This window comes from Coregonus clupeaformis, chromosome 21 (assembly GCF_020615455.1).
Source record: "Coregonus clupeaformis isolate EN_2021a chromosome 21, ASM2061545v1, whole genome shotgun sequence".
Taxonomy (NCBI): domain Eukaryota; kingdom Metazoa; phylum Chordata; class Actinopteri; order Salmoniformes; family Salmonidae; genus Coregonus; species Coregonus clupeaformis.
Genome location: NC_059212.1, coordinates 56804359 through 56826797, shown reverse-complemented (window position 1 = coordinate 56826797; position 22439 = coordinate 56804359). Strand labels below are relative to the sequence as shown.

The window sequence follows — 22439 nt, the reverse complement described above, 5'->3', positions numbered from 1 at the left end:
TGTGATGTATTTATGAACAGACCGCCCACATTCTCCATTCTCATCACTCATAGAGAGCTTCTCACATTACACAAATAACAGGATAACAGGTATATACAGTATGCGTGTGTGTTGACTGGAGTGGGGTTAGATAATAGAAATAGATTAGATGCTGTGTGTCAAATGAAATGAAATCAAACTTTATTTAAAATGTCACTACACCTCACATACAATTGAAAGAAAGCCGCAGTACAGTGTATGTGTATCCTGTCACTTTGATCAAGAGTGTTTGGTCACTTGGTAGTTTGGTAATCAACAGTCATCATCTCTTCTCAGTCATTACCACATATTAGTCATAATCAAATCAAATCAACATCAAATCAAATGTTATTTGTCACATGCGCCGAATACAACAGGTGTAGACCTTACCATGAAATGCTTACTTACAAGCCCTTAACCAACAATGCACTTCAAGAAATAGAGTCAAGAAAATATTTACTAAATAAACTGAAGTAAAAAATAAAATAAAAAGTAACACAATAAAATAACAATAACGAGGCTATATACAGGGGGTACTGGTACAGAGTCAATGAGTCAACAGTATTCTCACATAGGTGTTCCTTTTGTCCAGGTGGGAAAGGGCAGTGTGGAGTGCGATTGAGATTGCATCATCTATGGATCTGTTAAGGCGGTATGCGAATTGGAGTGGGTCTAGGGTTTCTGGGATGATGGTGTTGATGTGAGCCATGACCAGCCTTTCAAAGCACTTCATGGCTACCAACACGAGTGCTATGGGGCGGTAGTCATTTAGGCAGGTTACCTTCACTTTCTTCTGCGCAGGGACTATGGTGGTCTGCTTGAAACATGTAGGTATTACAGACTTGGTCAGGGAGAGGTTGAAAATGTCAGTGGTAGTCATTATCTATTGCTAGTCATTACCACATATGAGCCATTATCTATTGCTAGTCATTACCTCATATTAGTCATTATCTAGTGCTAGTCATTACCTCGTATTAGTCATTATCTATTGCTAGTCATTACCGCATATGAGCCATTATCTATTGCTAGTCATTACCTCGTATTAGTCATTATCTAGTGCTAGTCATTACCACATATTAGTCATTATCTATTGCCAGAGCCATGTATTTAGAGAGTTGGGACATTGAGGTTTCTGCATTATGATGCATTTACATGTCACTACAACATTCTATGGCAGCCATGTTAGCGCCCCATTAACATTATGTGGGGACTATTTAAACAATGCTATGTCACTGAATGTCTAGAATTAGAAGAATATTCAACATTCTACAAGTTGGCCCAACTCTCTAGATGCATGGCTCTGGTCATAACCATTCATTATCCTTTGATCCTGTCTCACTGAGACTCCCAAGGCTCTTGGCTCTTGTCATTTGTCGGCAGCTTTGAATCCTACACATATTTGTTGTAGTTTGAGTTTCTCTTGAAGCTTGAAGGTGCCTCTGGAGGCATTTTACCTTGTAAATCAGCTTGGCTCTAGGATGCAAATGTGCATGTCAGGGCTGATCTCAGCTCAGATTTCACACAGTGATGCTGTCCCACTGCCCAGGGCCACTGCCAGCTGTAACTAAGGCTGAATAGATCACTATTACTCACATTCATGTCAGTTTCTTTAGAAGACTGAGGAGAAGGGGTCTTTGAAAGTGGAAAACGAATGCATGAGAGGCACAGGCATAGGCAATGGAAAGGCATACATTGAACTTTGGATTTATTTGCCCCATTAATGACAGCAAAGTACCTAAACATCATTATATTCTGGCCTGTAGTTACCCCTGATAGTAAGGGTAGAAAGAACGTTCACCTGTCTGTCAACGTGTTCAATATCTGTGTACACAACAGAGCACGACTGTAGACAACACAGAAGGCTTGCAAGTGTCTGTATCCATGTATGTCAGTGACTGTGCGTGCAAGGATGTGTGTTGGTGCGCATTTAAGTGGCTCGTGTTTCAGCAAGGTTGTCAATAGGTCACGCTGACCTTCTGGTGCTAACTCTGACACACACAGATATCAAGTTGTGTTGTCTAAGACACTTAGCTTCTAATTGGTTCCCCAGACACCACAGCCAATGAGATCAATCTAAATGGCAGGCCGTCCAGGAGGGAGAAATGTTATGAAAGAAATGTGCTGTGAGAGGCAGCTGATGCTATTCATGCTACATTTGTGCTAGAACACAAAATGGAAAGGAAATAAATAAAGGAGAGAAAAGTGCTATATTTTTGTAAAATGTATATTTCTATGTGTGGTGATTTGTTATTTCTAGCTCTCTCTTGCTTGATTGCAGTCTATGCTTAAGGAGGAGTTTGAAGCAACTCTCAGATTTAGCAGTGGACTCTGCTGGAGAGTACTGAAGCAGTCCTCATTTTAAACCCCAAATCCTCAACAAGCTTAATCAAGGACCCCCAACTAACCCCAGACTGTCATTTTAAACCCTCAATTTTCAACAAGCTTAATCAAGGACCCCCAACTAACCCCATACTGTAATTTTAAGCCACCCATAATCAGGCATTAGTGAGGAGCTGACCTAGGACATACAAGGTCAGCTCTGTCCTCAGAGAAAATGGCTGCCATACACTATCATACAGTAAGGTAATGAAGCATACATGGGTTTGAAAATGAAGCATAGTAAGTATGGCACAATCACATACAGGGTTTTGTTATGAATCATGTATTACTCTTGGCTTTATATAAACCAGTCCCTTTTGATAACCCATCCCTTTTGATTTAACTCATCCCTTTTGGGTTAACCCATCCCTTTTGGTAACCTATCCCTTTTGATTTAACTCATCTCTTTTGGGTTAACCCCTCCCTTTTGATAACCCATCCCTTTTGATTTAACTCATCCCTTTTGGGTTAATCCATCCCTTTTGGTAACCTATCCCTTTTGGGTTAACCCATCCCTGTTGATAAGCCATCCCTTTTGGTTCAACCCATCCCTTTTGGTTCAACCCATCCCTATAGGGGAACACATCTCTTTTGGTTTAACCCATCCCTTTTGGTTTAACCTATCCCTTTTGGTGTAACCCATCCCTTTTGGTTTAACCCATCCCTTTTGGTTTAACCCATCCCTTTTGGTTTAACCCATCCCTTTTGGTGTAACCCATCCCTTTTGGTTCAACCCATCCCTTTTGGTGTAACCCATCCCTTTTGGTATAACCCATCCCTTTTGGTTTAACCAAATCCTTTTGGTTTAACCAAATCCTTTTGGTTTAACCCATCCATTTTGGTTTAACCCATCCCTTTTGGTTCAACCCATCCCTTTTGGTTCAACCCATCCCTTTTGGTGTAACCCATCCCTTTTGGTTTAACCCATCCCTTTTGGTTTAACCCATCCCTTTTGGTTTAACCCATCCCTTTTGGTTTAACCCATCCCTTTTGGTGTAACCCATCCCTTTTGGTTTAACCCATCCCTTTTGGTTTAACCCATCCCTTTTGGTTTAACCCATCCCTTTTGGTGTAACCCATCCCTTTTGGTTTAACCCATCCCTTTTGGGGTAACCCATCCATTTTGGTTTAAGCAATCCATTTTGGTTTAACCCATCCCTTTTCCAAGAGAGACTTGGACCTACAGTGCCTTGTTAAAGTATTCATCCCCCTTGGCGTTTATCCTATTTTGTTGCATTACAACCTGTAATTTAAAATGATTTTTATCTGGATTTCATGTAATGGACATTACACAAAATAGTCCAAATTGGTGAAGTGAAATTTTTTTAAATAAGTGCTGTGTGCATATGTATTCACCCCCTTTGCTATGAAGCCCCTAAATAAGATCTGGTGCAACCAATTACCTTCAGAAGTCACATAATTAGTTAAATAAAGTCCACCTGTGTGCAATCTAAGTGTCACATGATCTGTCACATGATCTCAGTATATATACACCTGTTCTGAAAGGCCCCAGAGTCTGCAACACACTAAGCAAGGGGCACCACCAAGCAAGCGGCACCATGAAGACCAAGGAGCTCTCCAAACGGGTCAGGGACAAGGTTGTGGAGAAGTACAGATCAGGGTTGGGTTATAAAAAAATATCCGAAACGTTGAACATCCCACGGAGCACCATTTAAATCCATTATAAAAAAATTGAAAGAATATGGCACCACAACAAAGCTGCCAAAGGAGGGCCACCCACCAAAACTCACGGACCAGGCAAGGAGGGCATTAATCAGGGAGGCAACAAAGAGACCAAAGATAACCCTGAAGGAGCTGCAAAGCTCCACAGCAGAGATTGGAGTATCTGTCTGGGCTTTATGGAAGAGTGGCCAGAAAAAAGCCATTGCTTAAAGAAAAAAATAAGCAAACACGTTTGGTGTTCGCCAAAAGGCATGTGGGAGACTCCCCAAACATATGGAAGAAGGTACTCTGGTCAGATGAGACTAAAATTGAGCTTTTTGGCCATCAAGGAAAACACTATGTCTGGCGCAAACCCAACACCTCATCACCCCGAGAACACCATCCCCACAGTGAAGCATGATGGTGGCAGCAGCATCATGCTGTGGGGATGTTTTTCATCGGCAGGGACTGGGAAACTGATCAGAATTGAAGGAATGATGGATGGCGCTAAATACAGGGAAATTCTTGAGGGAAACCTGTTTCAGTCTTCCAGAGATTTGAGACTGGGACGGAGGTTCACCTTCCAGCAGGACAATGACCCTAAGCATACTGCTAAAGCAACACTTGAGTGGTTTAAGGGGAAACATTGAAATGTCTTGGAATGGCCTAGTCAAAGCCCAGACCTCAATCCAATTGAGAATCTGTGGTATGACTTAAAGATTGCTGTACACCAGCGGAACCCATCCAACTTGAAGGAGCTGGAGCAGTTTTGCTTTGAAGAATGGGCAAAAGTCCCAGTGGCTGGATGTGCCAAGCTTATAGAGATATACCCCAAGAGACTTGCATCTGTAATTGCTGCAAAAGGTGGCTCTACAAAGTATTGACTTTGGGGGGGTGAATAGTTATGCATGCTCAAGTTTTCTGTTTTTTGTCATATTTCTTGTTTGTTTCACAATAAAAAATATTTTCAAAGTGGTAGGCATGTTGTGTAAATCAAATGTTACAAACTCCCAAAAAAATCAATTTTAATTCCAGGTTGTAAGGCAACAAAATAGGAAAAATGCCAAGGGGGGTGAATACTTTCGCAAGCCACTGTAGTGGCCATTTGTAACATTCTGTTCTGAGGCAGCATGTTATTTTGAGAATCAAAGCTGAAATGTGCAGTCACAGTGTGAGTGCATGACTGTCTGTGTGCACACCCTCAGGGATACATAGTCTCGGGTCACTGTGGAAACCTATGAGCCTAAAACATTCTGGGTAATGTAGTTTTGTACAGCTCATTTATTCACACAGCCAAACCATATTTTAAATGTTGTAGCCAAATGTGATGTTTTAATGTCATTGGGTTGCCCTTGTATGTAAGTTCATTTATTGTCAGTAAGTTCATTAATATGCGGCAGCGTCCCTCATGTTGCCTCATGTTTCAAGCAAAACATCATAACCGGTTTACCTTCATATTTCACCACATTAGTCTACACCCCGTCATTCACAGCACAGGCTACAATAGCAGTCCCACATCCACCAGTGCCTGTGCACACTGCACCACGATTGCCTCTCTTTGTTCTGTTCTTGTAGCATACGTAGTCGTAGTAACCGGTTTTATGGCCCCCTTGTCCTATTGTGTCACTGTGTTTCCCTCTCTGCTTTAAACCACTGTCTAACTGTAATGGATAGCCTTGTGTAGTAATCTATATGTCGCAGACAGGTGCCTGGTTGAAGGCGTTGGAGCCTGGGCCTCCTGTGATATGCAGTTCTAGAATAGAATAGAATAAAATACGATACAATACAATACAATAGAATAATATGGGCAGGAATTTTTCTTGACCACGTGACCTGATGGCCATATTCTATAACTAGTGTCCAGAGTTCTCCCTGGTCAGGACATGTTGTCAGACAGGAAAGACTCCTGGCCCTAAATGTGTAGAGTAGAATAGAATAACTTTATTGCAGCACTCAGCAGCAGTCGGCACTATGAGAGCTGTGGCCAGCCCATCTGTTGAGTTTTGTAGCTAACACTGTTTGTTATCAACACACTGCCGTTACAGTATATCTCACTCATACAATCATGTCATATATGGCAGATCTGGACTCTATAAATGGAAAGCTGTATGTTTTTTTCTTCCCAATAACTATTAATAATGTATTAGATATCAAATATAAATATAAACATCGGAACCATCCACCTTCGCTATTATGGAACCATTTGCCTGATAATATATAATAATAATATATGCAATTTAGCAGACACTTTTATCCAAAGCGACTTACATTTCATGCATGCATACTTTTTACATATGGGTGGCCCTGGGAATCAAACTCACAACCCTGGCGGTGCAGCCATGCTCTACCAACTGAAATGGTTTGACAATTGGAAAATCTATGTAAAATGTATCCCCTCTGCTTTGCAATGCATTAATGGCATTTACTTTTCAGTGTATTTATGAGATCTTATTTGCATATAGAAGAGGCTCGACATGAGGAAGGAAAGGTTATGCAGCCTGTTCTGCCTGTTCAGTGGAAATGAGTTCAAGTCAACCCTCGAGCGTGTGTGATATCAAATTATGTATTTATTAAATGAAATTCTGACTGAGTATGTGGTTCTGTTTGAGAAATTGATGTTGACCCCATAAAAGCCCAAATATAGCCTGGTGGTAATGAACAAAGCAGAGAAAATGATGTTATTATTGGTTTTCATTTAGAATATTTCTACTGGCTTGCATGGGGTAAGAGTTTATGCAAAACACTGTGAATATAAAGTCATTTAAATTTTAGAGCGTCACTAATGTCACTATGTTACTACACGGTAATATACATTTCACCTGTTTGTTGAAGCGAATACAAAGCTTAGTGTAGAGTGGACCAAAATAACTAAGGGCATCCCGGGGAGCATTAGAGATCGTCAAAGTATTTTATTCACCATCTTTGACAAAATTGACCGAAACTTAGCTCGTTAAATGAAAGTAAAACGTGTATTATCATGTCATATAGTGCAACTTTTTAACCTCTTGGTATAGACGATTAGATATCTTGCACCCCTATTGCATGAAATGGTGCGCTCCGCGCCTGCAGCTAGGTCTCGCCAATGCAACAACGCTGCCACATTATGTGCCCAAAGGATCGCGGGGCTGAGGTGCGCTATCTCCACTGTTGACATTATAAATCATGAATGAATGTCAAAGGATTGCGAAGGATGATTGCTGCTACCGAATATATTGTTTTGGTGTGTCAATTATCCGCCGTGACGGTCTTCGGTTAAAGCGACACCGCCGTAGCCTACGGTACTGGTGATGATCAACCTGACAGTGCGTGATTCCCAATGACAGCTAACCAAGTAATGCAGCGGAACGTGCGCGTGTTTTTCTTGTGTTTGGAAACGCGAGACGAAACGACCGGGATCGAAAGCGGGAAAAGTCTGGTGGTTTGTGTATTTAGGGAATATGCCAGGCGCATGACACCAGAATGCCTTTATTTTTCCCTTTCGGACTTTAACCCATTGCTTCAGAATATCCATTACGGAATGCAACAGAACCGGTGACCAAGGATACTGGAATACTTGCTGGCTGCCATCTGCTCAAGTAATACGCAATTATAATTCACCAAAGGTCTTCATAGTCCTATGGAAGCAACAACGCTGGGCAGGTTATGAAATAAATTATGTCAAGAGGATTGGATTTTGTGAGCATCTCTTTTACTTGCTGCTGTGTGCGTTTCCCAGCAGGCTACCAGTGCCAATATTAGTGTTTCCCTAATGACTGTGTATCTGTTGTTTTCATTACGTTTTAGTGGTATTTATGTATCTTCTGAAGACAGAGAAAAAGAGAGGAAGAGGACTGTTACCTGCAATATATTCACATCCTCAATGATCTTATACATTGAGTTTTAAAGTGTTTCTTCTGACTGATGAGCGTTAGTCTTACTGGAGCTAATAACATCATCTCATTCACCTCAATCAATCAAATGGTATTTAATATTTATAGGACACTTAACAGTAAACAGCCAGGACCTCAACCCCTCCCCCCCCCAGGAGCAACCAGAGGTGGAAGGAGAACTCTGGGGATATGAGAATGCCAGTCAGCCACTCTTGGAGGAAAATTCAAGTGTAATACAAGTGCTTGTTTATCATTAAAAACAAAGGTGTGTGTGGAATGCTGGACATCAGAATGAAGGAGGCGTGTCGTATCTGCGCGCAGGAGCTCTGCGGTAACCAACGCCGATGGATCTTCCACCCTGCCTCCAAACTCAACCTCCAGGTGCTCCTGTCCCACGCCCTGGGTCGAGAGCTGACCCGGGACGGGCGCGGCGAATTCGCCTGCTCCAAGTGTGCCTTCATACTGGAGCGCATGTATAGGTTTGATACGGTCATCGCTCGTGTGGAGGCTCTGTCCATCGAACGGCTGCAGAGGCTGCTCCAGGAGAAACAGCGGCTACGTGGCCTCATCGGAGGCCTCTACCGGAAGTCCAACGGGGAGGAGGGGGGCGGTGGTGGAGGGGTCATTACCGGGCCTGGGGGTACGGGAGGAGGAGGGGTACAGGGGGAAGGTATAGTGGACATGTCTGGTCTGACCCATGCTAAGTACTGTGCTCTGCTCCAGGAGGACTTGGTGTACTCTCTGTATGAGTCCTGGGCTGTGGAGGGGTTAGAGTTCGGGGGTCACCACCATCATCATCATGGGCATCGCCCACAATGCCCAGGGTCAGAGGTGACGACTGTTGGGTCACAGCGCTGTGGGACAGTCACGCCTTCGCCCAGGAAGTGCCAAGGGTGCACAGCGTGGCGAGTCGCGGACTCTGACTACGAGGCCGTGTGTAAAGTACCCAGGAAGTTGGCACGGAGTATTTCCTGTGGCCCATCGACGAGGTATTCGACCAGTGTGATTGGAGTAGAAAGAGGTAGAGGAGGGGAGGAAGAGCCAAAAGGGACCCACTCCTCGCTCACGCTGGTCCCAGGGTCCAAGCTTCAGTCCCGGGCTTCAGACAGTGACCGTACCCTAGTGGGTCGAGACAGCTCCAGCCCCTCCATAGACTCCCTGGATATAGCTGGAGAATCTACCCGGCTGTCTGCTATCCAAGATGAGGACGAGGGGCTAGTGTACCCCCGGGACCCCCTGGATGACCGGTTCTCTGACTCCCTGTCTGAAGAGCACCACCTGGTGACCCCGATGAGATCGGCCTCCCACGTCTCCCTGGCCCTCTGCCTGGTCCAGAACTGTGTGTACCGTCCCGTCCAGAGCCCCAAGGGAAGCAGATTGCCTGTGCTGCTCAGACAGAGCCCCAGCGATGGAGGCTCCAGACTTGGCTTCTATGAGCCGGCCTTGAGGTTGCTGCATCGAAGTCCGAATGGAGAGGGGGAGATCCATGGCCATGTACCCGACCCAGAGGCCCCTCCGATCAGGCTGGACGGTGAGATGGATGGGGGTCTGGACCTGGCTGAGATGGAGGAGCTGTGGGAGGATCTGTATCATGAGTGTCCTCCCCCACACCCCCACCAGGTATACGACAGCTGCTCTCCAGCCAGCTCTCCAGCCAGCTCTCCAGCCAGCTCTCCAGCCAGCTCTCAAGCCAGCTTTGGTCATCGGCTCACTAATCTCGTTTTATTGTCTTTGCTCAAGCTTGCCAGATACTAAAATCAGAAGGAGTGTTTTCTTTCAATAGGATACCTTATTTTACTACATATCTTATTTGTGCCATATTTAATCATCTGTAGATGTAGAGAATATTCCAGAAGGTTACTTGGTTATCTTTGAATCCAGCGGTGCAGTGCTCCCAACCGTGAGAATATTCCTGTTCTCTCCATGCTCCTAGCTAATTAGCTGGGTAATTCAACTGTCCATCTCCATCACCTAAACCTCTCCCTCCCCCTCTCCAGAGAAGATGCACATTAGAGGATGTGTGCTCTGTAGCACTTAAATCTATGTGTGTGAGAGTGTCTGTGAGTGTGTATGTGTGTGTGTGTGTCTATGAGGTCATTCTATGACTCAGGCGTGTACGTGCCTAGATGCACATCATACAATCCTTCAGATGTGCGTGTGCGTGTGTGTGCGTGCGTGTGCGTGCGTGTGTGCGTGCGTGTGTGTGCGTGTGTGTGCGTGTGTGTGTGTGTGTGTGTGTGTGTATGTGCGTGTGTGTGTGTGTGTGTGTGTGTGTGTGTGTGTGTGTGTGTGTGTGCGTGTGTTAAAAGCAGTGTGGGATTTTCACGTAGAGCTCTCAGGCCAGTCAGCCATACTAATGAGTGTGTGTTGTTGTCAGACAGTAGACCAGTCATGGTTGGCCTACCACAGAGGCACATTAACCCTAGGATGCATAGTAAACATGATGCCCAAAGAATGCATATGCCAGGTCAAAATGACCCGATAATGTAATATCTGTGTTTTATTTATATGGGTCTAAAATATTATCCATTTTGTGGAACATAATTATTTTGAGTGATGATTTGGACCTTTCAATAATGATTTTATTGTTTGAAATGTTTTTAGTCGCTCTTCAACAGTTTGATTAATGGCTATTGAAAATATTAGCAAATTTTTCTTACAATCAATCTTACAATCAAAGTTTCACATTCAACCTTTTAGTGTGAAGAACAAATAAAACACCTTAAGCATATTTTATAATATTTCAAAACATTTATTTGAAAATCTAAAGTTCATCATCAATATAAACGACAACACTAACAATTGTGAATTTAGAAAACATAAACACTAAATGGAACAAAGTGCGTGTGTGTGCGTGTGTGTGTCATGCTTACTTATGCTGTCTTAGTCCATGCATTTGTTACAAACCAAAAGCATGTGACTGTGCTCTTTGCAGACGGGTGTGTTGCACTGAGAACACCAGCAGCTGACTATTCTATCCTTAGTGCTTGGGCAGAGCTGGCACCTCTTCCTCTTCTGGTCCTGGCTGCTCTGAGTGGTGGTGGCATGGCTCTCTTTCATCACCCCACATCTTTACATTGCCTCAGTTCTTCTGTGGAGATGGGAGAACCTTCCAGAAGGACAACCATCTCTGCAGCACTCCAACAATCAAGCCTTTATGGTAGAGTGGCCAGATGGAAGCCACTCCTCAGTAAAAGGCACATGACAGCCCGCTTGGAGTTTGCCAAAAGGCACCTAAAGGACTCTCAGACCATGAGAAACAAGATTCTCTGGTCTGATGAAACCAAGATTGAACTCTTTGGCCCGAATGCCAAGCGTCACGTCTGGAGGAAACCTGCTCATCCACTGTGACGCAATCGCTGGGGATGAACCTTTCTCTACAGTTTGCTAGGAAAAGGTCCCACACATACTGGAAGGCTGCCAGGTGGTCCGTTGCCTCTTTGAACACTCTGGTCCTCTTGTCATCAAGCCTCAGGTAGCGACGGATATCCTCATATCTTCCGACCGACATGGTGGCCTAATACATTGGCTCCCGTGTGGAAACATACCAGCTTTTCTCCATGCCGGTGAGGAGGGTTAAAGCAATAAAGAGCTTTAGTTCCTCTTTGTTGACCTCTCTCCACTCTTTCCCTTTTGCTGTCGCTGTTCTCCGTCCTTCTAAATTTGTACACTTTAGGACCTCCTCAATGATATTGTCACTAATGAACAGCTCCCAGACATCTTTTGGTGGCAAAACTGTTGACCCCGGCACAGGCCCTGGGCAGCTCCTCAGGATGTTATGGCTTCTGGTCTTGCCTTTAGTGGGGGGGGTTCACTCTCCTCAGAGGAGGAGTCTTCCCAATCTGCAGAATCATGTAGGACAGCTGGACTACCAGGTGCATCCACAACTCCAACTTGACCCACAGGCATCTGAATTGGATACCTCAGATTCTGAGTCAGAGGCACAAATGGCTTCCTCATCCAGCATCTGTAAAACCCTTTTGGTTGAATATCTGGCAACATTCTTATGAGCCTCCTCATGAAAACGGTGATTAATTAATATTAAAAACAAGATATTTAATAAATACTTTATTAATTACATTGATTTTAATGTTGTAGCAAAAAGAAAGATCAGTTTGACGAGTGCAATGCAGTGAATTCCACATGAAATACATATGGGTCATATTTGACCCACATATGAAAACTTGGGGTAGTGATGCAAAAACTATTTATACATAAAAAATAAGAAATTAAACAACAAAACTAGGATGTTGGAACATTAAAGACACATTATTTAAAGAATTCCTGGAATATTAGATGATGACATTTTTGGGGGGGATCAATACTGCAAAACAAATATTAATCATTTTGACCCGGTTATTAAACCTAGTATGATACTGGGGCGGCAGGTATCCTAGCGGTTAAGAGAGTTGGGCTATTAACTGAAAGGTCGCTGGTTCAAATCCCAGAGCCGACTGGGTAAAAAAATCTGTTGATGAACAAGACACAACCTTAATTGCTCGGGAAGTCTGGTAAAAATGTACTGTCATCTTCACAGTAGCTTCAGTCATTTTGGCCTGAGAGTGCTTTTCAACAAGCTCTCACAAAGTACGCCAAAATAGTGGATAATAAGCAAAGTGTTTATTCAGTAGTGCAAAACTAGGACTTGGAAACCGTATCGGATATCACATGTTTAGGTAGAACCTGAGATGCTGTGTATCTATCAGAGGAGGCTGGTGGGAGGAGCTATAGGAGGACAGGCTCATTGTAATGGCTGGAATGGAATCAATGGAACGGTATCAAACACATCAAACATATGGAAACTCTGTTCCATTAATTCCATTCCAGCCATTAAAATGAACCCGTCCTCCTATAGCTCATCCCAGCAGCCTCCACTGGTATCTATATCCTCATACAATTACTTGCATATACAGTATATCAAGTATTTGCCTTGGGGCTGCTACAGAAATCTACTGACAGACAAGAACTGTGTTTCTCTTTACATTATCAAGCAGTTTCATCCAGTCACAGACTCTTAAGCTATAGTCCTGTACTCAATGTATTACAGAAAAAAAAGGCAAACTGGTATCTTATGTTCAAAAATATATTCAGCCTTTCTCAGAGGAAAATGAACATTTAAGAACAGACCTTTCTTTGTTATTGAAAGTCAGCACTACATTTGAGCGTTAAAACCTTGTGCTTTGGTACAACAGCTCTATGTGCTTTGGAAACACAACGATTTGGAAAGCATGTGTAAGCCTCTGTAATGATAGTGTAGTCCTTCATGTGAAAGTGATTCCAGGCCCCAACCAGCCCCAGCCGTGTTCACTAAACTAGGTTAGAGCATGGGGAGATGTGGAGTGGCACCACTATTGGCCTATTTTCACAGGTTGCAACAAATCCTGGAGGCAGCAAGCACTAACAATACCACACAATACCACACAATACCACACAATGTCAGACCAGGCCTCTGTCTCAATTCTGGATGGCTACTGGATGTTATTATATTATAGCATGTACCATAGAATTAGAATGACTAGAATGGACTTTCTAATTCAAAGTAATTATATTTCTATGGCATGTACAGTGTCTCTCTCTGTGCTACTCAAATGGCCTGGACCAGAGCTATACACTATGTATTTGGCTTGGACCTGTAAGTATCAACAGTATGTCAATATTTAGACCTCTACTGTATTTATACAGTATAAGGAGATTTTGTCGGCTCATATTAGTAATCCACAAACCACCACATAAATCTATCCTACGTTACCATTCTAATCAGGGATTTAAGTTACTCACTTTACTTACGTGTGAGTGTGTTGTGGGATTAACTCCCGTAGCGTAGCGTAATGTAGCATAATGTAGCGTAGTGTAGCGTAATGTAACGTAATGTAGCCTAGCATAGCGTAGCGTAAACCTATAAATATAGGATGTGAGTGCTCACATGTTAATGCTGTAAGGGTGATGCTAACACACTGGTTATGTAAGTTAGTTTATGTGCGGCACAGAGCACTAGACACACACACACACAGACACACACACAGACACACACACACACACACACACACACAAGAGAGAATATCCTCAGGATAGAGTGAACAGAAAGTTTGGTTTCAAAAGTACAGTCCAGTTACCGACACAGCACTGCAGGGTTGGGGTCAATTCCATTTCAAATCCAGTGTACTTCCTGAACTGACTAGAAATTGAAATGGAATCTGACCCTGCAGCCCAGCTCGGTGCATTGTTACTTTTCCTCATCCAGAACTGCCCCTGTGTCTCTCAGGTCTGGCTAAAGCAGGTTGGATAGTAATACTGTTTTGTCTGGCTACAGCAGGTTGGATTGTAATACTGTTTTGTCTGGCTACAGCAGGTTGGATAGTAATACTGTTTAGTCTGGCTACAGCAGGTTGGATTGTAATACTGTTTTGTCTGGCTACAGCAGGTTGGATTGTAATACTGTTTAGTCTGGCTACAGCAGGTTGGATAGTAATACTGTTTTGTCTGGCTACAGCAGGTTGGATTGTAATACTGTTTAGTCTGGCTACAGCAGGTTGGATTGTAATACTGTTTTGTCTCGCTACAGCAGGTTGGATTGTAATACTGTTTGTCTGGCTACAGCAGGTTGGATTGTAATACTGTTTGTCTGGGTACAGCAGGTTGGATTGTAATACTGTTTTGTCTCGCTACAGAGCTGAACTATTGTGTCTATCTCTCCCTTAATATTCATTTGTGAACAAAGCAAGATTTGGCATACTGGGACCCGAGTATGTGTGTGTGTTAACCCCTGTGTGTGTGTGTGTGTGTGTGTGTGTTAACCCCTGTGTGTGTGTGTGTGTGTGTGTTAACCCCTGTGTGTGTGTGTGTGTGTGTGTGTGTGTGTTAACCCCTGTGTGTGGGTGTGGGTGCGTGTATGTGTGTGTTAACCCCTGTGTGTGTGTGTGTGTGTGTGTTAACCCCTGTGTGTGTGTGTGTGTGTGTTAACCCTTGTGTGTGTGTGTGTGTGTGTGTGTGTGTGTGTGTGTGTGTTAACCCCTGTGTGTGGGTGTGTGTGCGTGTATGTGTGTGTTAACCCCTGTGTGTGTGTGTGTGTGTGTGTTAACCCCTGTGTGTGTGTGTGTGTGTGTTAACCCCTGTGTGTGTGTGTGTGTGTTATCTCCTGTGTGTGTGTGTGTGTGTTAACCCCTGTGTGTGTGTGTGTGTTAACCCCTGTGTGTGTGTGTGTGTGTGTGTGTTAACCCCTGTGTGTGTGTGTGTGTGTGTGTGTGTGTGTTAACCCCTGTGTGTGTGTGTGTTAACCCCTGTGTGTCTGTGTATTCCAGACTCTGATCGAGGAGCAGCACAGCCAGTTGAACCAGTATGAGTGTGCAGCAGGTCAGTGTATCAGTGAGCTGCAGAAGGCCCAGCTCCAGGTCCAGTCCCTCCAGACCAAGATCCAGGAGAGTGAGGCCAACAACACGGTACAGCTACAGAGACATTACACATCTATACAACACACACACACACACACACACACAAGCATTCATCCCTCTCCCCTCTCCCCTCTCCCCCTCTCCCCTCTCCCCTCTCCCCTCCCGAACCTCCCGAACCTCCCTCCCTCTCCTCCCTCTCCTCTCCTCTCCCTCTCCCCTCCCCCCCACCCCGTCCCTCTCCCCCACTCCCCTCCCTCTCCCCTCCTCCTCCCCCCCACTCCCCCTCCCTCTCCTCTCCCTCCCTCTCCCCTCCCCTCCTCCCCCCTCCTCCTCCCCATCCCTCTCCCCCTCCCTCTCCCTCTCCCCTCCCTCCCCTCCCTCTCCCTCTCCCCTCCCTCTCCCCTCCCTCTCCCCCTCTCCCCTTCTCCAGAAGCTGCAGGAGAAGCTCAGTGAGATGGAGTGTGATCTGCGTTCCATCCGCCAGGCAGCTCACAACCAGGAACGCACCATCCAGGGCCTGACCGACTCTGTCAGCACCAAGGACAACGAGGTGTGTGTGTGGTCTACAATGAATTTACATCGCCGCCCCAGAACCATTTGAGACGGCCTAGTGACTAAAATAATAATAATATATGCCATTTAGAAGACACTTTTATCCAAAGCGCCTCACAGTTAGGCGTGCATACATTTTACGTACGGGTGGTCCCGGGAATTGAACACACAATCCTGGGATTACAGCGCCATGCTCTACCAACTGAGCTACAGACAACAACCACTACCTCAGTAGTGACTTACATTCCTCCTCAGACCCAGGAGCTGTACCAGTTCATTGAGGGGCAGAACACCATGCTGTGTAAGCTGAGAGAGATGGCCAACCACAACCAGATCACTCACACTCAGGTGAGACCTCACACACCCCAGACAGGTCCAGACAAGCACTCAGCAGGATACCGGTTAATGAAGAGCCATAATAACCCAACTGTTGATAGATAGATGGAGACAGACGCCCTTCCTCCCCATGGCCAGACTAACCCTAGTGGTTCTTGTTTGTTTGGTCTGCTCTCCCAGGCTCCAGAGGGGGGCAGTGAAGGTGCGGGTCTAGCCCAGCTGCAGGGTGAGTTGGTGGGGGTACAGAGCTCTCTGTTTACCCTGGGTCTGGAGCTGGAAGCCAGTCAGAGAGCCCAGAGACAGAGCCAGAGACAGGCTGAGGACCTGACCAGAGCTAAAGACAGACTCCACTCTGACCTAAAGGAGGCACTGCAGCACAGGGAGGTCACCGACAAACACAACCAGGTCAGTGTGTGTGTGTGTGTGTGCGTGCGTCCGTCCGTGCGTGTGTGTGCGCGTGTGTCTGGACCCCTGTCATGTAGGTGGTGTGTGTAACCTGTCCTCTGTCCCATCGTAGGACTTGCTCAGTGCCCTGGCTCAGTCCCGCTCTGCGCTGCAGGCTAAAGAGGCTCAGCTGAAGGAGAGCGAGGCAGAGAAACACATGGAGGTTCAGGAGAGAGACAAGAACATCACACAGCTCAAACTCTCCCTACAGGACAAGGAGAGACAGCTACAGGTGAGAGACACACACACACACACTGAACATACACATAGGTGCACACACGAACACACACACACACACACACACAAACAGAAATAAACACATACACACTAACCCTATCTCTGTGTGTGTGTGTGTAGGAGTACTCTGAGCTCCTGGAATCAGTAGACAGCTCCAAACCCAGAGATACTCTGATGGACAAACTGAGAGAACGCATCAGGGACAGGGACAGAGCACTGGAGGTAGGACCACACACACACACTGGACGGATGGACAATAATAATGATAATAGTAATAATAATATGAATATTAATAATAATAATAATAATGTTCTTTCTCATGTCCAGCGGTCTATAGATGAGAAGTTCCGTTGTCTGGAGGAAAGGGAGGAGCAGGTGAGGAGACTACAGCTGGCCCTGCGAGAGAAAGAACGAGACCTGGAGAGACTCCGCTGCATACTGCTCAACAACCAGGAGACCATCACGGTACACACACACATTTACACACGCACACACACACACACACACACTAGAGAAAGATACCTTGAGCAACAACAAGAATACACACACTCTCACACAGACAAGTACATCTACAGTTTATACAGTACATTGATATGTTTAGACTGTGTCATACAGGACATTGATATGTTTAGACTGTGTGTCATACAGGACATTGATATGTTTAGACTGTGTCATACAGGACATTGATATGTTTAGACTGTGTGTCATACAGGACATTGATATGTTTAGATTGTGTCATACAGGACATTGATATGTTTAGACTGTGTCATACAGGACATTGATATGTTTAGACTGTGTAATACAGGACATTGATATGTTTAGACTGTGTGTCATACAGGACATTGATATGTTTAGACTGTGTCATACAGGACATTGATATGTTTAGACTGTGTCATACAGGACATTGATATGTTTAGACTGTGTGTCATACAGGACATTGATATGTTTAGACTGTGTGTCATACAGGACATTGATATGTTTAGACTGTGTGTCATACAGGACATTGATATGTTTAGACTGTGTCATACAGGACATTGATATGTTTAGACTGTGTCATACAGGACATTGATATGTTTAGACTGTGTGTCATACAGGACATTGATATGTTTAGACTGTGTCATACAGGACATTGATATGTTTAGACTGTGTCATACAGGACATTGATATGTTTAGACTGTGTGTCATACAGGACATTGATATGTTTAGACTGTGTGTCATACAGGACATTGATATGTTTAGACTGTGTGTCATACAGGACATTGATATGTTTAGACTGTGTCATACAGGACATTGATATGTTTAGACTGTGTCATACAGGACATTGATATGTTTAGACTGTGTCATACAGGACATTGATATGTTTAGACTGTGTGTCATACAGGACATTGATATGTTTAGACTGTGTGTCATACAGGACATTGATATGTTTAGACTGTGTGTCATACAGGACATTGATATGTTTAGACTGTGTCATACAGGACATTGATATGTTTAGACTGTGTGTCATACAGGACATTGATATGTTTAGACTGTGTCATACAGGACATTGATATGTTTAGACTGTGTCATACAGGACATTGATATGTTTAGACTGTGTGTCATACAGGACATTGATATGTTTAGACTGTGTCATACAGGACATTGATATGTTTAGACTGTGTCATACAGGACATTGATATGTTTAGACTGTGTCATACAGGACATTGATATGTTTAGATTGTGTCATACAGGACATTGATATGTTTAGACTGTGTGTCATACAGGACATTGATATGTTTAGACTGTGTCATACAGGACATTGATATGTTTAGACTGTGTCATACAGGACATTGATATGTTTAGACTGTGTCATACAGGACATTGATATGTTTAGACTGTGTCATACAGGACATTGATATGTTTAGACTGTGTGTTTGTATAGAGTCTGGATGCGTTGGTGCGGGGTAAGGAGCTGGATGTGGAGCAGGCAGCAGAAGCTCACAGGAACCTGCAGTGGCTCCAGCAACAGAGCGAGGAGAGAGAGAAGAACACTCTGAGAGAGAGAGACACGCTCATCAGCCAGCTACAGTCTGCCCTACAGACACGCAGCCGGGAGACACAGGTAAGCACACACACACATACAGTACACACACAGGTCAGAAGGTCCACACTAGTGAGGACTGGCTATAGCACCAGTTTGCATTCTGTTTGCTCTTGTAACCAAAGGACAACCACTCTGCTAGTTTCTGCCCATTGTTGAAGCTTTTTATTGTTGGCTGAAATAAGTGACTTTCAATGCTAGTCCAACAAGAAAATCCTGCTCTTATTTCTGACCCTTACAAATACAACAGGTGTACTGACAGTGTGTGTGTGTGTGTGTGTGTGTGTGTGTGTGTGTGTGTGTGTGTGTGTGTGTGTGTGTGTGTGTGTGTGTGTGTGTGTGTGTGTGTGTGTGTGTGTGTGTGTGTGTGTGTGTGTGTGTGTGTGTGTGTGTGTGTGTGTGTGTGTGTGTGTAGGACCTCACGGCAGCCCTGCTGGCTAAGGTCCAGGCAGGCCCCAGTGAGGTGGTGGAGGAGCTGAAGGCTCGCCTCGCACTGAAGGAGAAACTGTTCCAGGAACTGCTGTCAGACCGCAGCCGCCAGAGCCACGAACACCAAGCACAGGTCCAGGACCTGCTCAGCACCATCAGCACCAAGGACCAGTACATACAGGTACCACACACACACACACACCACTGATCTAGGACCTGTCTCTGAGAATCAGCTCATGTCAGCTTTCCAGTGTACCTGGCCCGACAGCAGTGATAGGGGATGGACATCCAATAGTATATTATGGAAATTGAATTTTATACCGTAGAATGGACATGTAAAGTGATAGTCGATTTCAGATTGTCTTTTCTTTTCTCCAACTCTCTCTGTCCCCTCCCCTTCCCTCTCCCTCTACTTCCCTCCCGCCTCCTCTCAGGACTGCTCTGATAGGCTCTCCCAGGTGATTGGCGAACGGACGGGCCAGCTGCAGGAGCTGCGCAGGCAGCTGTCGTCACGGGAACAGGAGATGGGCGAGCTGCAGAGGGAGAGAGAGAGGGAGAGAGTGGGAGAGGCAGAGCGACTGCAGAACCTACTAAAAGAGAAAGAGGCTTTTATCCAGGTGAATTCTCTCTCTCTCTCTCTCTCTCTCTCTCTCTCTCTCTCTCTCTCTCTCTCTCTCTCTCTCTCTCTCTCTCTCTCTCTCTCTCTCTCTCTCTCTCTCTCTGTGTCAGTCTGTTGTGAAACTGTACATTTCCACACTAGCTTATACTAATCTTAGACTAGACTCGCACAAGCACACATACATACCATACCATAAAAAACCTTCACCAGAGAGTCAAGTAGTGAAACTGTCATCATAACATAACACTGTCCTCCCTATACAGAGTCTGATGCAGGGCCAGGAGGAGAGCATGGAGCCCTCCACACCAGAGGGGGCAGCAGATGTACAGGCCTTCCAGGAAGAGCTGCAACTGATCAGGAAGAAAGAGAGGGAGGCTCAGCTGGAGCTCTCAGCCCTGCGCTCAGCTCTCACCCAGGCCCAGCAGCAGGCCCAAAAGCAGGGGGATAGATTTAAGATCCTGGCTCCAGGAATCCCAGTCAGGGACCAGCCCTCCAGCACTGACCACCAGGTATCCCTCTCTGCCAAAATTATTTATTGCCTACAACATTGTCCTTGTTAAGGTCTGGTGCCTAGCCTACTGAGTGGAGTGTGTGTTAATGATCTCTCTCTCTCTCTCTCTCTCTCTCTCTCTCTCTCTCTCTCTCTCTCTCTCTCTCTCTCTCTCTCTCTCTCTCTCTCTCTCTCTCTCTCTCTCTCTCTCTCTCTCTCTCTCTCTCTCTCTCTCTCTCTCTCTCTCTCTGTCTCTCTGTCTCTGTCTCTGTCAGAGTGTGATGGAACAGTTGGTCACTGAGTACCACAGACTGAACGATGCTCTGAGGGCAGAGAAGAGGCTGTACCAGAGTCTGAGCCACATCCAGACTAGAGGAGACAGGTAGAAGATGACCATACAGGCCTTTACTGAGGCTAAGAAAACACACACCTGGGTACCTAACAATACACACACCTGGGTACCTAACAATACACACACCTGGGTACCTAACAATACACACACCTGGGAGCCTAACAATACACACACCTGGGTACATAACAATACACACACCTGGGAGCCTAACAATACACACACCTGGGAGCCTAACAATACACACACCTGGGTACCTAACAATACACACACCTGGGTACCTAACAATACACACACCTGGGTACCTAACAATACACACACCTGGGAGCCTAACAATACACACACCTGGGTACCTAACAATACACACACCTGGGAGCCTAACAATACACACACCTGGGTACCTAACAATACACACACCTGGGTACCTAACAATACACACACCTGGGTACCTAACAATACACACACCTGGGTACCTAACAATACACACACCTGGGAGCCTAACAATACACACACCTGGGTACCTAACAATACACACACCTGGGTACCTAACAATACACACACCTGGGTACCTAACAATACACACACCTGGGTACCTAACAATACACACACCTGGGAGCCTAAGAATACACACATTTGTTGACAGGCAGGTACAGTGGAAACTTCAGTGTCGGTACACATTGCTATATACAGTTGTAGGCCAGGTAAAACTGTTAAAACCATGCAATCAGTTTTGAGGACATTTGTGTGTTGTGTCATTGCCCCTCTCCCAGCAGCTCAGAGAAGACCCAGGCCCTGCTCACAGAACTGGACTCTGTTCAGGCACTGCGAGGGCAGCTGGAGGAGGTCCTAACCAGGACCCGGAAGACCGCCCTGGCACTAGAGAGGGCAGCTAAGAGGCAGTCTGATTTTGGAGGTGGGGACGGGCCGGGACCGGGCTCCAGGGCTACAGGGGGCACAGTTACTAACTCTCTGGGATATTCTGTCTAGCCACTTCACCAATGAGTCAGACAAATGCACTGCAGGTAGAAGTTGCCCTTAGGTGCAGATCTAGGATCAGTTTACATTCACCTAAATCCTAACCTTAACCATTAGAGGGAAAAACTCGATACTGACCTAAGATCAGTCACTATGGGCAACTTCGTTCCTCTTTGGATGACACAGACACCACACAATAACCGATGCCTGTTCTAACCAACAACATGTTTTTGGGGTGGTTTTAGTTACATTATGATGTGGCAACGTGCAACTCAGATTTCTATTATTTATTATTAATATATTCAGTGTGTTTTGGATTGTTGTTTTTTATATTGTTTTTGCAAACTGCCTGCGTATTGCTTTGAAGTGTAACTGTTCTGTAACGCCATTTGTATTCGACTGTGTCTCTCTGTGTCGACGTTTCCAGCCTTATCGTCACGGTGATGTGATGTGGTGTGTAGATAGCCCAGCTCATGCTTTACAGTGAAACGTCTTCAAGTTGTCTATCTTATTATTTTATACCATCTTTGTGTATATAATATATGCAGGCCCAAGAGATAATTCAGCTGAAATCAAGATGATGGCCAAGTAGTTAGTTTCCCTCTTATGATT

At 45.0% G+C, this 22439-nt stretch overlaps 1 protein-coding gene across 1 annotated transcript in view; it reads left to right on the top strand.

Annotated features, from left to right (window-relative positions):
- Positions 1–22439, top strand: part of LOC121534476 (myomegalin) — a 105683-nt gene that overhangs the window by 36850 nt on the left and 46394 nt on the right. The window contains exons 7-20 of the mRNA XM_045206064.1: positions 8169–9548; positions 15227–15364; positions 15747–15866; positions 16124–16216; positions 16385–16609; positions 16722–16880; positions 17006–17107; positions 17213–17350; positions 18807–18986; positions 19381–19575; positions 19829–20011; positions 20277–20522; positions 20779–20885; positions 21623–21765. Of these exons, the coding sequence (XP_045061999.1) occupies positions 8169–9548; positions 15227–15364; positions 15747–15866; positions 16124–16216; positions 16385–16609; positions 16722–16880; positions 17006–17107; positions 17213–17350; positions 18807–18986; positions 19381–19575; positions 19829–20011; positions 20277–20522; positions 20779–20885; positions 21623–21765 (3409 nt within the window). The remainder of the gene's footprint in view (positions 1–8168; positions 9549–15226; positions 15365–15746; positions 15867–16123; positions 16217–16384; positions 16610–16721; positions 16881–17005; positions 17108–17212; positions 17351–18806; positions 18987–19380; positions 19576–19828; positions 20012–20276; positions 20523–20778; positions 20886–21622; positions 21766–22439) is intronic.